This window comes from Coloeus monedula (genome assembly GCF_965178545.1).
Source record: "Coloeus monedula genome assembly, chromosome: 17".
Lineage (NCBI taxonomy): Eukaryota > Metazoa > Chordata > Aves > Passeriformes > Corvidae > Coloeus > Coloeus monedula.
This window is the reverse complement of record NC_138797.1, coordinates 11,338,776-11,357,996: the sequence shown is the minus strand read 5'-3', so window position 1 is coordinate 11,357,996 and position 19,221 is coordinate 11,338,776. Positions and strand designations below refer to the sequence as shown.

The 19,221-nt window shown below is 52.1% G+C and overlaps 1 protein-coding gene across 1 annotated transcript; it reads right to left on the bottom strand.

The window, feature by feature from the left end:
- Window positions 1-4,372: 4,372 nt before the first annotated feature.
- On the bottom strand, window positions 4,373-15,409 carry GATA5 (GATA binding protein 5; the record flags this gene model as incomplete). Its single annotated transcript, XM_082293084.1, has 6 exons — window positions 4,373-4,528; window positions 5,502-5,626; window positions 6,121-6,208; window positions 7,137-7,262; window positions 12,648-12,814; window positions 14,890-15,409. 6 exons carry the CDS (start codon window positions 15,407-15,409, stop codon window positions 4,373-4,375), a joined length of 1,182 nt encoding a protein of 393 aa, XP_082149210.1.
- Window positions 15,410-19,221: the final 3,812 nt, after the last annotated feature.

Below are 19,221 nucleotides of genomic sequence, written 5' to 3'. Positions count from 1 at the left end.
AGCCTTTTTGGAACGTGCTGCTGAACAAGCTTCCCTTTGAGGAGGAACTTCTTTGAAATAAAATCACTTTGCAGAAGGTGTTACTGCTCCTCATTAAGTGCATTCTATGTAAATTTGATACTGAACAGAAGAAATTCTTGGAGACACCACCTCCTACCAACCCCTGGCCACAAAGCCTTCTCCAGGAAGGACCACCTGATGTGATGAAAGAACCGGTGCTGTTTGTTTTCTTCTTCTATGCATACAATGGTGAGATCGAATATTCAGCTCTGCTTTAGCTGCTGCACGAGTAAATAGACTGGATATTTAATTACTGCAGCACATTGACCTGAAAAGCAACCGCGAGTTGTTTCCCTGGATGGCACATGACACCAGCTTGGCAAAAAACCCCAAAACATTGGAGAGGAGCAGTGAAGCAGTGGACAGGGACTGGGAGGGAACAGTGAATTTGTCTCTATGTATCACCAAGCACTTCCAGAGAGATTAAAAGCCAGCAACAGAGCCCTATACCCCTTCATTCCCTGGAGCACTGCTTCCACCTTCTTTCCAGGAGAAATCTCTTGGATCCACATAATGCTTCACAGATTTTTCAACTACAGGACCAAGGAAAGGAACTTTGATGCCCCCATCCCTTATAACCATGGTGGGCATGTTCCTCAGCTGGCACAAACCAGCCAAACCAGAGACTTCGCACACAGCTTCTCCTGGGGGCTGTGTGTCCCCAAGGCTCATGTGAGGAACAGTCAAACTCCTCTGCCAGCTGGGTGGGATTTGCAGTTTAGGCAGACCCCAGGCAGCAGCTGAGATGCCACACAAGTTGTGCTGAACCTTTCTGTGTGCAACACAGGAAAAATGATGGTTCTGCGCTCCAGCATAAAAGTGACACCCCATTAGAGAGTCTGGGGCTTTGGGGGTCCGGCAGACATGAAACCACAACTTTCCATTTTCCATGCAGAAACCTAAAGGAAACAAACTTTTTCTTTTCTTTTTTGAAAGCAACTGCTTGGGTGAGCAATGATTTTATTGTGCTATTAATATGACCATAAACAAGAACAACATGTGTTTATAGGCTCAAGTGCTTCATTACTCGCTCGCTGACCTGGTAGAAATCACCGTGGCATCAGTTTAAAGTGCAAAATGGAGCAAATCATTGTAGTCATGTTGTAAAGTCATCTGGGCAGGCAACCTTTGAACAAAGGCAATTGATAGCTCCAAGGCAGCTGTACAACAGCATTAAACAGAATAGTTGTCCACAAGTCACCAGACCTGCAGGAGAGCAAATACACCCCATGCCTTGGAAGGGGAGGGAGCATGAAGGGGACTGAGAAAGGTTTGGGAAAGAGAAGTAAAAGTTGTTCTCTGAAGCTGACAGAGCTTTTGGCACAGCAGGTCGGGCAGGGTCCAACCTGGCTGGAGCCAGGAGGGGTGGGACAGTGCCTGCTCTGGGGGGAGCCCACATCCTGGTCAGCTGCAGGGCCTGGTTCTCCCAAACCTCATTCTTCTGTCTGATCTTCTTCAATCCTGCCACCCCAAACATTCAAATTCCTGTGGCAAACTCTGTGAGCTGAGCTCGGCTGTGCCACCAGGAGGCTGTAGGAGCAGGACTGAGGATGCAGTATGAGCTGGGAGGATCCAAACTTTCCCATGGTTTTTGTTCGCACCTATTGGGGCAAATGCTCCTCTTTTCCATGTAATGGGGGGTAAAAAGGGACATGGATTCCTTAGGGATGGACTTCAAAGTGGCAACTGGCCAGGGGAATGGATAAATATTGCATGGATCCCTCTGGGTGTGGGTCTGCAAGCCTGGGACCTGCACAGGGGCGCTGGTTCCTCTCTGGGTGCAAGGACCTGGAGGGAAGGAATTTCCTCTCTCCCACAGGGCTGGGCAGACACTTTGCTTCTGCCATGAGGAGACCAAGGCCCACAAGTCTGCAGGGATGGCTCCTGCCTTGGGAATGGGAGTGAAAGATTGGAAGACAAGAAATGAAAAAAATGACATTGTGGATGATGTCACCCAGTGAGGGCAGGGAGTGAGCAGGAAGGAAAAATTACACATGTCCCAGTTGTTTCACTTCTTGTCCCTCTGCCTCGTTTTGTCTGTCACCAGCCCCTGGAGCATCCTGACACCCGGTCGACGGTTACCAACAGGCAATAAATAAAACCTCTGGAGCCACTGGTGTCAACATCTTGGCATTGTTTAGGTCTCCTTGTTTGCCTTTAAAATAACTCTCCTCCTCGGGGTCATGCAGATGAAAAAGCAAGGACCCCCTGCCATCATCCATAGAAATCATCTTGCCATGACTTGTGCTGTGCTGTCTTTTTCCTGTCTGCAGAGTTTGGAGTTTGGGGAGCTGCCCAGGAGCGCTGCTCGTTACCCAGGGCTCTGCTGCCTCTTGCCAGCCTGTGCTGTGACACGTCACCCTGGGCGCCAGCAGGTCGCCCGAGCTCGGGCCACATCACCCATTTCCCTGACTCCAGAAGCACAGTTTGGGCTGGATTTGGGAATGGTGTTACCCTCCAGCCTTGTGCTGCTGGCTTATCTGCTGCCTGGCTGTGCCTGGCTCTGCTGCGGATGTTGGCCGGCCAGAGAGTGGAAAAACAAACGGTAGAGATGTGGATCCATGGTCAGAGCCTGGCCCTGCAAACCCGGTGTGCCAGTGCTGGCCTGGCACTGGAGGGATGCCTTTCCATGACAGCCTTTGCCCTGGCACTGGAGCTTGGCATCATGCAGGCTGCTAGGGAAGCTCTGGAGGCACACGAAATACTCCTCCAAAGACAGTTTTCACCCATGGGCTTTGATAAAAGGGTGGTTTGAACCCCCACCGTGCCTGCACAGAGCAGCCCCTGCAGGGGACCAGTGCTCCCCAGTGCCTGGAGCATCTCCTTTCCTTCAGTGAGGGTTGCATGGTGGAAAGCATCATCCTCCATCTCAGCTGAGTTGTGACTTGATGTCAGATTCACTCTCCCTGATCCTCTTTAGCCTGTTGTTTATAATAAAAATCAAGTGATCCATCTCTTCTGACAAGAGGAAGAGTTGCTCCAGGAAGCCCTGGACAGGTCAACTTCTATATTAAGGAACTATTACTTGACAGTTTCCTGGCCATAAATAGCTGTACAGAGAGGCTGAGGATTTTGTTTAGAAATAACAAATAAAGTAGGCCATAAGTAACTTCATGACCTTGCTCCCTCTTCATTTCCCACTCTTCTCTCCTCTTCAATATGGTCTACTCCTCATCCCCAGGTTCCTTGGGACTTTCAGGATCCCCTTACAGGGCATATCTCCCCATTTCCCATATCTGAGATGCTGCAGAAACACACTGTTGCCAGCTTTTGGAAGTGTGGTGTGGGTTTTGCATCACTGAAGATCTGCTACAGCTCAGCTCCAAGAAATTGTTTTCTACTTGGCCTTCATTAAAATAATTAAAAAGCAATCTGCTCTGCATGGCTGAAAGCTGGAAATCCTCCGCTCAAAACAACCCCAAAACTGGATGCAAACAATTACACCTCTAATATACCCCTTATTTTTCAGTCCCTCAAGCCTTTCTTTTAAGTTTTGGAGGACTAACTTCTGATTTTCTAATGCTCAGATTTTCTAATGCAACATCAAAACCAATCAGGAAATACAAAAGAAAAAACCAGCATTTTAGTATTCTTTTATTATTGGGAGGCTTTGACCATTTTTGTCATGTTCTTTGCCTAAAATAATACTAAAAACCTCTTTGTTTGGAGCTGGAAAGGGAAGAGCAGCGTGTTTATTTCATGTATGACTCATCAGCTCAGTGTTGATATGCAAAACACTTCAGAAGCTAACACTCTATAGAGATGATTGTTTTTAATATAAAACAGTAAATGTTTAAAACAACCATTGCTTTTTTTTTTTCTCTTTTCTTCCTGTTGTGGCCAATAAAACATAAGGCAGGCCATGTAGCTTACATTTTAATAAAATTAAGTTATTTGGTGCCATGTTATTACAGTCTTTTATTGGAAAGTGGAATAAATTGCACACAGTGGAGTCATAGGAGGGAGAAATCACTGTGAATAAACATAGATTCTGGGATGCATTTATTTGCTGGTTTCGTCTCAGAGGAGGAAGGCTTTCCCCGGGAAAATGGAGGCAGCCCCGAGGTTCCAGCCTTGGGGAGGCAGCCCTGGGCTGCTCTAGGGAAGGATGAGATTTTGGGGACCTGGTGCCACAGCGGGGTCATCCCAGCCCCATCCAGCTGGCGTTTTCCATGGGCATCCTCCAAGAGAAACCTGTCCTGTGGCTGTGGCTCGACCCCTGCATCCCGGGGCACCGGGGCAGCTCGTCCTCCTGCCCCTTGGACAGCCGAAAACATTGGTCCCGAGGCTTTCTGCTGGAGGCTGGGGGTTCCTAGGCGAGTGCCAGGGCACACCAGGAGTCCTGCCGGAGGGGCACGCTCAGCCCAGGCTGCGGGGCCATGCTGCTGGGGGAGAAGGTGTAGTCCTCGGGCTCGAATTTGAACTCGCCGTGGCCGCTGGCCAGTGCCTCGTCCGACTGGCTCTGTGCCTGCCCCGGGGAGGGAAGCAGAGGGATGTTAGAAAGCCTTAACCACTGTCATTAACCACTGGCCCCTTGTCATAATGCAGAGGTAGCACTAGGATAGATTGTGACCAGGGTGGGTTATCCCTGATGCTACAGTTCCCTTCAGAGCAGTCCGGAGCTGGGCGGGAGGGGTGCTGCACCCTCAGTGCAACCACAATGACCAGGCAAAGAGGAGGCATCCCAGGGCCCCTCTGCATTTATTCATTGATTAAATATATCCAGTTTGGAGACCTTTAGGTGTGTGTATATTTTTTCAGAGCACAGCACAAAACACATTTCTTGGTTTCAAACAAGATTCCCTACCCCATATGGTGCTAGGGATGATCTTCCCCTTCATACACACATGTCCAGCTCAGGGAGGGCTTAGACTCAGCATAAAGACAACGTTGGGCTACAAAATTTTGATGTGTGAGTTGATTTAGAGCCTTTTTTTCCTGTACCAAGATGAAATAGCAACTAGCCCCTAAGAAAAACTTGGCACAAAAGTCGGGCCTCTGACAGCATCACAGCTCTGTGGTCACTGAGCATCTCAGGGCTATAAGGTGCTGATAACACATGCCCAGGAAGCCTTTTCTTGGGAGCTACAGAGGATTCCACCCTGGGCTGATCTCATCAACTCAACAGTGTTGTGCTTTCATGGCAGGAGATGGGAATTAAACTCAGCTCTGCACTGAAGCCGCAGCAGAGCTTGGACAACCCAGTTCCCCACTGCAGGATGAAAGATCCAATGGAAAACCAACAAGCTGGAGACCTTTCTCATCCACAGCATCTTGGCTCATGCTCCCTGCTTTTCTCAGCCTGAGGGAGTCCATCAGGCTGGTGGCCACAGCACAATGAATTAATTGCTTAACCTCATCAAGGTCCCCCAGAGCAGCAGCCGTGGAGGCGTGTGGACCATCCACACCAGCAGGCGATGGCTCTGGGCCCTGCTCCTTACCTGGGACACCGACACGATGGTTTGTCCGGGGTACTGTGAGGTTGTGCTGGGCTCTGACTTTAAAGTGACCGTGCTGTCTGAGTTGGTAATGGAAGAAGGGGAATTAGTGGCCGAAGTCGTGGATCCTGGAAGACAATTGGTAGAGGGCAGTGAAGCAATGTGGGTGCAAACCTGCTCTTAAAGAAATTTCTATTTTAATAGCAACCATGACATCTCACAGAATGATTCTACTGTTCTCTTTCTACTATATCTCTGTCAGAAAAGGTTTTGTATTTCTCTGTCAAGAGTCTGATGGAGGAGGAGGGAACCCTTTCAAAATCTGGAAGTGTTTTTTTCCCCTTTATTTAATTTATCCCAAATCTGCTTGAAGATGAGCACTGCTGCACTGGAGCCAGGCGCCCACAGCCCAGAGGAATCTCACAACAACGTGACAGCGCTGAGATTTCCTACCAAGCATCCTCCTATCAAACGAGGTCTATGCATAAATACAGGCCCTAGATCTAAAGCAATCATCAGGGAAAAAAATCCCATTATTTTTAATTATCATCATTTCCTTCAGAAGACATGTTGAAGTGAACTGTGCTCCAAGGCCCCAGGATGGATCATAGCAGCACTGTACCTGTTGAGGCTTTGCCTTTCGTAATGTTTTTAGGCTTCCTTTTCCTCGTCTGGATGCTTTCCTTTTTCATGGCCAGAGGTCGTGGTACCTTGACATTCATAAAGTTTGGAATCATTAATATTGTATTTTATTCAGCTCCTTCCCGCATGTGTTGCTCTCCTATTTCTGTGCTGTAGCTCATGCAAAGCACCTAAAGTCCTTGTCCTTCACTAAGAGCTATTTTTCTCTGCATCAGGCCTTGGCTGGAAGATGTATAAGGCTAACAGCTAAGGCTTTCCCACAAATTTTGTTTTTTCCTTTATTTCCTATTTTTCTTTTCCTGATTTATTAGTGACCTTTATGACAGGGCCCTATTAAATTACACTGACAGACTGAGAGCCTACAGGGCTCAGAGGGAATGGGCATGGGGTAAAGAGGCTTCAGCCTTTATGGCAGAAGTTTGAAGAAGCCTTATGGAGGGATGGAGTCTCCTCTTTGGCTGAAGGATGTGTCAGCAACAGATCCCATCCTCTGTGGGTAAATGTTATCAGCCTCCATGTGGGCTCTGCAGCCTCCTTCACACATTCTTAATTAGCACATAGAGAAGAAATACGTTCCTTATCTCAGTTTGGGTTTGGGGAGCTTCAGTCTCCAGGTGCTGGAGCCTGGTAAGCTTTCTTTTCATGGAATCTTAGGATGGTTTGGGTTGGAAGGGATCTTAAAGATCGTGTAGTTCCAGCTCCTCTGCCATGGGCAGGGACAAGTTCCACTATCCCAGGTTTTTCCAAGATGCATCCAGCCTGGCCTTGGATGCTTCCAGGGATGAAGCATCCACATCTCTGGGCAAGCTGAGAGCATTCCAGTACTCCCTCAGCCTCACCCTGGAGCACCCCAGTAGACTGAACTTTTAATTGTTCAAGGTACAGCTCTTCTGGGTCCAGTCCAGAGGCTGGTCCTTCCAGAGCTGATCTCCTAGAGCTGCTGGGCAGTGATCCCAAACCCCAGAGGGTCCCTCCTGGTGTGGATGTGCTCCTCACCCCATGGAGTTTCATGTACAAGCCGCAGGCGTTGCAGACGGGCTCTCCCTCGGCGTTCCTTCTCCACAGGGTGGTGTTGGTGGTGTGGCAGTTAGTGCAACAAAGGCCAGCACGTCTCGATGAAGACTTCAAAACAAGCAAACAAACACATGAGTGCACACACAGGAGTGATGGACTGGGAAGTTTCCTTTCATATAAAAATGACATCTCCAAGTACACCATATTCCCGGGAAATGTGAAACACAAGCGAGAGCCAAATTCAGATCAAAGAAATTGCATTCAAATGAGATCACTAATTTGCAAGTGTTTGTTTGGTTTGGGTTTGTTGTTGTTGTTTTGGTTTGGGTTGTTTTTTTGTTAGATTGATAAACCTGGAAAATATCCTTGCAACTAGTTTCACAAACTTCCAACAAATCTGCTGGAAGTGATCAGGACTCAGAGCACAGAGAACCTCCCTCCAGAAGATCCACTCAGGTGGAGAAAGAGATTGAAAATGCCAGCTGGGCTTTAAATGCATGAAGAAAATTCATGCTTTGAGTGAACTCTTCTGTTTTCTTGCACTCAGAACTACCACTAAAGTTAGAAACATCCCAATTAATCTCTGTGTTAAGACAACTGGCTGAACTGAGCAGAACCAAACTGAACTGGTCCATGGTGAGACAAGGGAGGTTATTCGTCAAGTCTCATAGATAACCTGTTCTCTTGCGGGCTCTAGAAACACCCTGCAGACATTAATTAATGACATATTTTGTGAGTGCAGTGGTTGCTGGCTCTGAAACATTAGTAATTCCAAATGGAGAAGGAAACATTCTGGCAGAAGCAGCAAACTAATTTCTGACAACTTCCCTCCAAGCCGCTGGAAAATTCCCATCTCTCTTTATACAGCCTTGTCAGCTCAATAGGCATTTCGTATGAGAGTCTCTTAACACCAGGTATTGAAACTATTTTAATAAAAGACCTCACTAAGTGTATGATACCTGTGGCATAAGTAATATCTCAGCCTCTCCACATTCAGGTGTCTAAGTAAGTTCTTCAGCTCTCAGAAAAATCACTTTGAACCCACTCAAAGGCAGACAAAAGGTGATGGAGGCAATAAAAACTCCCTGTTTGTTTATTTTTCCATTATTGCTTGATATCCTGACTGAGCAATATAACGAATGAAGTGGGAAGAGTAGGAATAAAAATGAAATGTTTTTAAAAGGTTAGCAGTCAAATAAAGATCAGCTTTGAATTTCAAGAGGCACAAGTTACATGCCCTAGGTTTGATTCACTCGTTGCTCAGCAAAGAGGTCTCAGCAACTATTTGCAAATAATGGCATCACTTTGGGAATTATTCAGCTTGCAAGAAATAACCGGGCAAAAATAATAATACACCAAGGTGTGAGCTGACAAGCCTGGCACAGGGGATGAGACAACAATCTTCGTACCTAATAAGGGACCTGGTGTCACAGCAAGATCCTGGAGCAGCTACAGAGTGCCCTGAGAGCCTTTCAGCTGCCAGGGCTGTGCTGCTCATCCCTGCAACCAGGAGGGACCTCGGCTCTGATGGGAGCAGAGGCAGGTGCTGAGCACCTGATGGATGCAAGGATTCTGAGGTCCAGCTCCTGCTGGACACAGAGGGGAATCTGGAGGCACTCAGCCCTGGGACAACTGCTGCAATTTGTCCTCGCCTGCCGATGGGGAAAGGCCAACACAAAGCCCTTTCAAAAGTCTCAAATTTTCTGGGCCACCACAGGTCCCTGTGAGGGAGGGACACACTCTCCCTGTTTCACAGGATGCTGTGTCCACAGCTTGCAGATGAGACCACAATGAGACCTGTGGCTCTGGTGGCCCAAGGGCAATGCCAGCCCTGCCAGAGGTCTGCCCACCCTGCCAGCACTGCATCACAACCTGCTCCTGGGCTTCCTGATGGGACAGTGACACGTGCCTTCTATGCATCCTGAATGTCACTCTGCAGGCTGGCTCCTCCTTGCACAGCCAAGGAGAGAGGAAACCATCCTCCACAACCAATACTACAATTTAAACCTCAGGAACCCCATGAGAACCTGCTCTTGCGCCACAACCTGCCATCTTAGCAAGCAAGAGACAGTCAAGGCTACCGCTGCTCACTGAAGGACGCGGGTACAATACATTATTGCTGGTTTCCCAGCAATTCTCTTGAAAGAAAATGCATTTCTGCCTGCCTCCACCCCACTGCCTTTGTACCATTCTGACCTTGTCTAGGAAGTTGTTGACTTCAACATTGTGCTCAGTGTTTATTTATACAAATGCACCATACACTCAAACAAAAACTCTTCACAGACCTGGCTTGACAGCCAAGTGCTGCTGATAAGCTCAAGGAATGGTGAGTTGGTGCCTATTGAATTAACTGTGTATGAGAGCTGCTTGGAGAGCTCAAAAAATTCAAAGCCAGCAGGGCAGGTCCTTCTGAGGGAGACCAAGCTGTCAGGGACTTTGCTTCACCTCCTTTTCAAAGGTGGAAAAGAAACCACCGAGTTTCACAGGGGGAAAAAAAGGCACTGAACCCCCTGATTTAATCAATGCTTCTCTGCCCCCATTTTCCAGCAGATTCGAGGGGACTTGTGGTTTACAGGAAAGAAGTTGTAGCAAAGCGTGCTGAGATATCTGAGCTCAGCTCCTGAAAGTGGGGAGATCCGAGGCTCAGAGCCAAAGGCAGCAGCATCCTCTGAGATTTGCCTTTGTCACTACAGCTCTGGGCAAACCTGCACCTTGGAGGATGAGGGAGCAGCAAGAACTGAGAGGCAGAAGAGAACCAAGGCACACGCCGTGAGGACTGGGTGGTTCTAGGGTCCGATTGGATTGTCCAAAGGCTGTGATCAATCCCATCCCCACCTTCCCCAAAAGTGTCACCAAACCCACTGCGCGCTGCAAACTGTAAAAAGGGACAGGCTGAAAAAATTCCTCCTGGGCCGAGGTGGAAAAAATATCCTCTGAGCCAAGCTGGAAAAATTCAGAGTAGTCCTTCAGCTCAGGATTCTGCTGCATCTGCCCCTCCTGTACTGCAACATGCAGGGCAGATCCCCTCTTAACACAGGAAATAGCACGAGCCATGAAACTCCACCAGCTGCTCCTGGTTCCAAAAGTGATTTGGCTTTTCACACTAGGTCTAAGATACCATCTCGTGAAACACACCGAGAAACTTTGGCTAGAAAAGGTGCTGCCTAAAATAAAGTGCTGCCTCCATCCTCCTCTAACAAAAACTCTTTCTGCTGAAAGCCACAGTGCTTTGAATCCAGACACAGGCTGGAGCAGAATGGCTGTCCCCGCTGTGTAGAGGATGTTGCCCTTATCTCGAAAAAAAGGAAACAAAAAATGAAGTGGAAACTACATTACTGCTGCTCTCCCTCTCCTATGCACGAGCAGGCTGAGCTGCAGGACATCATTCCTGCAGTGTTATCTGGGCCATGATGTGTTCTCTTCTGGGGGACTTTGCTTTGTGAAAACAGAAGTCAGAATAACTCCCAGCGCAGTGTCTACGTACAGAACAAAGGTCGTAACGTAAGGACAAAAGCAACCATTTTTTCTTTCCTGTGTCTGTATTTCACTGCACTGGGAAAGCTGATTTCATTGTTCCTGCAGCCATGGAGTCACTGCATTCACTGCTCGGCTCCCAGAGCTGGCACCCTCTTGCCCATCATCAGTAGATCTCTCTTCTTCCAATAGGGCAGAACTTGTTGCAACAAGACATTTCACAGCCTTGGGAAAACCCAAGGTTTCAAAATGTTTAATTCCTAAGTCAGGATGGAAAGTCAAAATTGCAGCCCCTTCTCTAATCCATAAATCAAAATCCCCTCAAATATTTCAACCCTAGCAAAAAGTTTCCTCTGGACAAGACTCAGCTCTTTCATTTGAGATTTATCATTATTGTATTTATTGCCAAAATAATAAAAAAGGTTGGAAGTATTTTGATAATTCCCAACTATATTTGCTCATCTATGGGAAACAGTCTAATTCTGCAAACAAGCGTTTTCCATCAGAAAACTTTGGTGAAATGTTTGTTGAAAAATGCCTGACGGGTGCTACCGATGAGGCTCAAGCAGGGAGCAGGCAACGCACGGCTGTCTCCCTTCCCACGTGTTGAAATAAAATATGGAATAGCAGCGAGATGTCTCCAGTTCCCAGGGAAAAGCTGCTCAAAAATCCCCTAGAAAATCATCCAGTGACATATTTGGATGCCAGTCTGAAATGCAGAGTTGGATTTGAACTGGTTTGCACCTCTCTCTGTGCACGGATCGTGTTCGCTCTGAAGAAATCAGCAGCGTAACTCTGAGATTTGCGGCACAGCAGCGACCGGGGGTGCAGATTTAATGTCATCACATTTAAGGAGACAGAAGGATTTTGGAGAGACAGGCAAATCCTGTTGGATAATGCTAAATGTTTCACACAAATGTCTTGATTTTAATGTGATGAACAGAAGAGGGGGATTTTCCATGGACCTACTACTCATTTCATTTTGCAGATCCGGAGCTGCATTTCCGACGGTTGGAATCAGAATGAAACATCTTGCTCCATTGCAACCTTTTCTTTTCTCCTTACTGATTTTCTTACACAGAAAATTGTCACTGTTGGGTTATTGCTAATAATTTGTTTTGCAATAAAAAGAAATAACTACAGGAATACACCCCGAGTGAAAGCCCAAGGAGCTCCCAGCTGTTCCCCAGCACGGCTCCAACAAACATCCTGTTTGTAATGACGGCGTCTGATGACAAGCTCTAAAACCAGAACTGTTACCACCAAATTTAAACATCCCAAAGCAACGCAAAAAAAAAAAAAAAGGACGCGCCTTTCCTCTCTCACCATGGGATCCCAATTGGAGGAAGCCAAATATTACATTGACAGAGGGAATTATTGCTTTAACCAGCAGGGAAACTGGGAACTGCCAAACCCCAAGTTTTCCCCTTAGGCAGGAGGGTGAAGGCAGCATGGAGCAGGGCCCCATCCTGCTCCCATTGTGAGCAGCCACAAACCTGCTGGGCCAGCTCAGGACCAGCCCTGCCTCCTGTTCAACTGCCTTGCCTAGACCCTGTGTGTCTGCATGGAGAACTAGGAAATAATAATAATAATAATAATCATAATAATAATAATAGTAATAATAGAATACAAAGCAATGCACCCACTGCAGGAATAGAGCCTGGGGAAGCCCGCAGAGTCCCAGCCACAGGCAGGACTGATTGTCCCTGCTCGACTCTGGTGCAGACCCTCTGTGCAGCCCTGAGACCCCTCGAGTCCCCGCGGCTCTGTCTCCACTGCCCACCACTCGTGCCAGGGCAGAAAACCCTCTGGCTTCATCCCATTCCCCCTGTCCCCAGCCGGTTCTGCTCCGCAACAAGGGTGTCCTGGCACTTAGTCTGTGGGAGGACAGGGGGTCAAACAGATCTAACACAAGTACCAAGATCCCAACAGCACAGGCACTGCTACAGTCCCCCGTCCCCTGCCCTCCAGCCAGCCCCGGGTGGAGCAGGGGATCCCGGCCGGGTCTCCCCCTCTTACCAGCCTCTTCTGCGGCTTGAGCGGCCGGTTGATGCCGTTCATTTTGTGGTAGAGCCCGCAGGCGTTGCACAGGTAGTGCCCGGTGCCGTCCTTCCTCCAGAGCGGTGTGGACATGGCTCCGCAGTTCACGCATTCCCGGCCGTCCCCGGGGAACTCCTCCAGGTACTCTGGAAGAAACACCCGCGGCGTGAGGGTCAGGAGCCATCCCCGGCGCACGGGGATGTCCCCGGGGACCCTGCGGGAGAGGGTCTCCAATCCTCTGTGCCCAATACTAGGGGAAATCCCTGGCCGGAGGGGGTTTACCTCCACCCCAGAAGTGTGAACCAAACCCCTTTATTCCCTCCACACCTTAATCTTTTAATATTTTGTTCAAATACCGCCTATTCCCCCATCCCTTCCCCGAAAGACGCCAAAGGGCTGAATGCGGCTGGGGTCTCCCTGGGATGAGGAGGCGCAGGGTCATCAGCGGGAGAGTGCAATGATGACTCCGGGGTGCAAAAATAAATGGGTGAGGGGACAAAATGGGGCGATTTTCCTGATTTCCATAATGAAACACACCCAGGCGCTGGCCGGGGGCGACGGCCCGGCCAGGGAAGGCTCAGAGCTGCCCGCCGAGCGATGCCGGGCTGGCACCCGCGGGGCTCCCGGCCTCCGCAGGAGAGCACCACCGGCCTCCCGCGCCCCCAATTCCTGCTGGCGAGGCTCTTCCTCACTTTTTCTGTCCCCGGGAAAAAAGAAATTCCCGAGAAGGAGCCGCGGAGCACCGTCCGCGGTCCATCCCTGCCCCGAGCACGGCTCAGCGGCAAACGGGCAGCCCGGAGCGAAACGGGGGCACCTCTCAATCGAGAGTCGGTCTTTTTCCTCCTACCGCTTTTTCCCCCCTCTTTTTAAAAATAATTTATTCTTCCCGTTCTTTTCTTACGAGGAAAAATAGCTTTTATTATTATATTTTAAAAATAATAAAATCTTCGATCAGATTAATAATGATGCAACGGAAAGAAAAAGGAGAAAGAGCGAAACTTTAAAAGGAGGAAAATGGAAAATAGAAATAAAATGTAAAGGGAAAAGGTAAAAAACAAATTGCAGTAACTCATTAAATTAAAAAAAAAAAAAAAAGAAAGAAAGAAAGAAAGAAAGAATAGTTTAGACTACTTGAGAGAGTTTACACTATCCAAGAGCAAAAATAAACGGCAGAGAGGACGGCAGCCGCTATCCTGGATCTTAAAGCACCGAATCCAGAGTGCAGAAAAGATCTCTGAGGCATCACCTCCCTCAGCAGGACGATTCTTTCCCGCACAACACATCAGATTTTCACAGAGAAAATCCTGGAAAGAAACCGCTGCCCAGCATCGCCGGCGTGGGAGGAAAAGCCGACCCGGGGAGGCAGCTTGGTGGGGAGGGGGCTGCTTCCCTGCTTTAACTTTGTTCTTGGGGTGAAGATAAGATAATTCGGTTCACCGCAGTAAAGATGATAACGCGGCTGAGATCTTGAAGTGGCTTTTAAAGGACTTTGCAAACCACAACCGGAGGAGGCTGGTGGAGTGCCCCCGGGGTTATAAACCTCGCGAACGAAGAGTCCTGTTAAATCAAGCCCAAAACTTTATTTGCTCAGAGCTTGGTTTAAAGGTACTCTCGGTGTGGATGCAAAGGAATTGAAGTTTATTGTTCAACGCCTGAGCGCCTTTCGGTGTCTCCCCAAAGGCCGCAGAGCAATGCAGCTACGGACCTGTTTTGGCGAAAGCGATTGAGGAGACCGAGAGTCTGTTCAAATATAAACTAATTTACCACAATAAATTACTTAAAAGGGAGGGAGCTATAAATCTGCCCCGCTAATTTAAACACAAGGGTAAGTATTGAAGCACAGGCACAAAGTCGATATTGTGGGAAGGAGATATCGCGGGGGTGGTGGTGGGGTGGGGAGGGAAGGGGTTGAACGGCCTCTGCTCCTCTGTCCTCCGGGGGAATTGCTCTGCTTTGAAACGTGGTCTTTGCCCTTCTTGTCACACAAGCACCCCCTCCCTTATCCCACCTCTGTGCAGGGTCAGCCGCACATACCCCGTTCCCGAACCATCTCCCCATCCCTGGATAAAATCATCCTCTCCTCTCCCGTCGGGAATGCCAGCGGGACAGCTCATCCCGGGGCTGGGCCACCGACACGCAGCGGGGATGGGGTTTGACATTGGGATGGAGATGGCTCCCACCCGGCGCCCCGAGACGTCGCTGAAGGGCGGTGGCGACCTACCGAAAGTGGACCTGCGGCCGGGCAAGGCCGCCTGCCTCGTCTGCAGGCTGTGCAGCACGCTGCTCTCAAAGTGTCCGGCCGTCCAGGAAGGCGGTATCTCGGGGGTCACGTAGGCGGGGTAGGGGCTGGAGTAGGACCCGTTAACGGAGCGCACCAAGGCGTTGCCGTACTGCTCCCGGCCCCCGCCGCCCAGCAGCAGGGGCCCCTGGTAGGCGCCGTCGCGGCCCGAGGGGCTGCTGCCCGGCGGGCTGTGCGAGTACGAGAAGCCCGACGACGGGTGGGGGCTGCCGGCGTTGAAAGCCGCGGCCTCGCCGCCGCTCTGCCCCCAGCCCGGGGGGTTGCCGAGGTGGCTCTGGTGCGGCTCGCAGCCTTGCAGGTAGGGCAGCGTCTGGAGGACGGAGGGCACCCGGGTGGTGGGCACGTAGACGGGCGAACCGGCCGACGAGTGGAGGAAGTTGCTGGAGTCGTGGGAATAAGCCGACTGGCCATGGTTGGGGGTGAGGGCCAGACCCTGATACATGTTCCGTCCTCGGCGGCGGCGGCGGCTCAGGGCCCGGCCGGCTGCGGCCCGGCGGTGCCGAGGGGCTCACTCAGAGGAACCTGGAGGGAGAACCGAGAGCAGCGGGCTGAGACCCGCACACACCGGCGACCCGACGGCCTTTCTCCCGCCGAAAACGCCTCTTCCCTGCCTCAAGCAGGGGCTGAAATTTGTAAGTTTTTTTCCTTTGTTTTCTTTTTAAGCTTTCCTCTCAGCCACGGCGAGAATTAACCTCCTTGGAACGGGTAGCGACCCCTCCGGCACCTTCCCCCGCCCCGCAGCCCGCTTGGGCACCTCCAAGGGGCCGGAAAAACACTTCAACAATTAAATTTTTTTCCCAATAGTATTTCCCTTCCCGTCTTTTTTTTTTTTTTTTTTTTTTTTTTTTTTTCCCCCAGAACCCAGGGCCTGGAGCGCAGCTCGGGGCCTTGTTGGCGAGGACGCGGCCGGCTGCGGCCCCTAGGGTTCCCGCAGGGAACGGGGTCCCGACGGATTTGGGCAGCGGTCCAGGATCAGGAGCATCCCCGGTGTCCCCCAGCCACCAGCGCTGCCGCTTTCCTGTTAAAAAGCGCAATAACCCTCGGGCAGGCCTCTCCGTGCGGACGGAGAGCTCGAGCCGCCGAACCCCGCAAGAGCATCCCGCCCTGGCCCGCTCCTCCCGCACAGGTACTCACATGGCAGCGTGCCGGGAGCAGAGCCGGGCATGGCCGTGGGGGCATGGAGCTGTGCTCAGACCATCCAGGGAAATCCCAGGAAAATAAAAATAATAATACAAAAAAATATATAATAAAATTTACGGGCGAGGCAGGAGAAAAAACAACTCAGCCGGACCCGCTGGCAGAGAGGGGCTGCCCTCCCCCGGTGTCCCTCCTCTCGCCGCCCCGTCTCCCGTGGGTGCGTCCCTGGCTGCGCCCGGCGGGGAAGTGGCGGCGGCGGCGGCGGCTCCGGCTCTTTACGGCGGCCCGGTGCGGGCCGGCCCACGTGACGGCCGGCGGGGCAGCCCCGGTCCCGGCCGGGATTGGGCGCCTCCCGGCAGGAGGGGACGGGACAAGTCCCGCCGGCTCCGCTCCCGGCGGGGGGGACGCGCCCGCAGCCTCCCCCTGGCGCGGGGCGGCGGGGCCGAGCGGAGCGGGGGCAGGATGCGGCCCCCAGAGCGCCCAGCACCGCCCCGGGCCCCCGGCCGCCCCCGCAGCGAGGCTGGAGGTGTCCGCCCGCCCCCGGGGAGGTCTGGGAGTGGCTCTCTCCTTTGCGGGCCCCGCTGAGTTTCTGGGGTTCGCTCCCACACCCCATCTGCAGGCGATGCCCCCCCCGCCCGGGGCCGCCGGGAGATGCTGGGGAGCACACCGAAAACTTCCCGGCGGGGATCTGGAAGCCGAGGATGAGAGCTGGTGGTTTTCTGCTCCGAGCTAGCGCTCCGGTTCTGTTTTGACATAAACCCCATCCTTACGGGGAAGGGGCGTCTTAGCCTGCCCCCGGCTCGCCCTGACTTCCTCAAGCGGCCCACGGGTCCGCCGAGGATGCGGCGATGCTCGCAGTCTGCACGTTCCGGCCGCGCCCGGGGCTCAGCGCGGCTTTGCCACGCTCGGAGAGCAGCTCTCCGGCCTCTCACAGTCCCGTCGGGGCTGTCCCGCTTCCAGGTGCTCTGCTCTTCCCCGGGGGGAGCAGCAGAGAGAAGGGTCCTTCTCCCTGCAGCCCCCAGGCCGAGTCGCTCTGGCCTTGCGACGGGGACAAAAAACCTTTCCCCGCTGTTCCCCGTGGGTGCGAGCCGGGAAGGGACTTCAGAGGGAAAGGAGCTTTTAGTCCCAGCAGCCCGATCAGCCCGGGTAATTCAGCCAATTTAACTCTCGTCCGGTACCGGCCAGCGAGGAAATAATTCCATCGTTACCGGGATTTGTCCCGGGGAATTAACTGTGCTTTTGCGCAAAGTCGCTGAGCCTCTCTCTCCTCCCCGGAGAAACGGGGAAAAACTCTCGGCGAATTTCGCCCGCCGCTTGCTCCATCCCCGGGCGGACAGAATTTTGTCGCTCGCAGGCCTCTACGGACTGGATCGGGCCCTGCTCGGGCCCTGCCGGGAGCCCTCCGGTAACGCAGCCCAGCGCTGCCCGCCCGTGCGGTCCCGGCGCCCGGGGGAGCCCGTCCAGCCTCGTCTCCGCAGGGAGCAGCGCTGCGGGAAGGGTGGGAAATTTCAGCTCCAAAATAAACTGGTGCAGGAATGCCAGCTATTTCCCTCGGAATAATGCAGCGCAACTGGCTGGAGATGTATTTATTTGCTCGGCAAAAGCGGCCGTTTACGGCTCGCAGGGTATCCCTGTGTCCCTGTGCCCGCGGAGCAAAAGAAGAAAACAAAACCAAAACAACTAATTACCCCCCCCCCCCAACAAACAAAGAAAAAGGAAAAAAAAAAATAAAGGAAAAAAGGGATATTAAAAAAAAAGGCATAAAAATAATTTTTTAAATGTGAAAAAGCTATAGAGAAAGAAAATAAAACCCGAGGACGCCCCAGTCCCACGGCGGCACGAATAAAAGCGTCCCTACAGAAAACCAGCCCCAAACCCTTCGTTGCTGTGGCTGAGCCACTGCTGGAGATTCCTTCCTTTCGTTTCGCGTGGGTTTCCAGTTTTCACAATTTCAAGATGTTACTTAACTGTAATTTATTATATTTAATTTTTTTAAAATGTGTACGAACTGCCTTCTCCGATCGCTTCTGGCGTTCAAAGAAATGTGAAAACGTAGAAATAAACGAGGCGCTGCTCAATCCGGAGGGATGTGCCCGGTGAGCGTGCTCACGGCGGAGAAAACCACCGTGCGCGAAAACCTGCCCGTGGACCTGTAGCGTGTCTGTGGTCAGATCCATTCAGCTGTTGGATTTTCCTGTTTAATTTTTTTTTTTTACCTAGTTTTTCAACGCATTTTTTCCTCCGGTGGTGTCGGGGCTGCCGGGCTCTCGCCCCACCGAGGCCGCGGCGAGGGGCGGGGGGTCTAAAGAGCGGCTCCTCCCGCAGCCGCGCCAGCAGCGCCCGCGGCCGCGGAGCAGCGCCGGGCAGGTGCTCCAAACCCGGGGGTTCCAGCTCCAGCCGCCGGACTGGCCCCACATCCCAGTCCCCGCTGGGCGCCGGCCCGGGTTGGTGTCACCCACGCGTGAGGACTGCGTGTGGCGCCCACGGCGTGGGATGTCCCGTGCTTTGGGGTGTTTGTAGGATTTCGAGCTGCGATCGGTAACCGGGAGGCAGGCAGGGGGCCCGGGGGTACTCCTGTGAGGAAGGCCCCTGTAGGCGATGCTCAAATGAAGTGGGAGGGAAGGTGCCAGCGTGGCAGCGGTGGCAGCGGCGATGCCCCGTCCGCAGCCCTCGCTCTGCGCCCGGGGAAGTCACGCCGGAGTGGGGGACACGGGGAGCCCGGGGCTCTCCCGGTGCTCGCTGCCCCACCGAGGGCACCACGGCGTGGCGGCCGCACACCCCTGCGAGGCTCACGGAGAGGATTAGATACAAAATTCGTAACACAGCACCGGTGAGGGTGGTGCCCGGAAACCCCGATCCCTCTTTTCCATCCCCGTTTGGCGGTGGGACAGGCGGGAAGGCCTCCCGGGAGAGGTACCCTGGCGGTACCTCCGGGAGCTTTGACCCCGGTGCACGGCCCTTGCCGGGCTCACGGTCCGTTTGCCGGGCTGAGTCGGACCCGGCTCCCCTCTTCCCGGGGGATTGGACCACTTATTTTGAGGGGGCTAGGAAGGGACCGACCGCTTCCTAAGGGCTCTCCGTACCCCCTCACCGCACCGTCCAGGCGGAGCTTGGCTC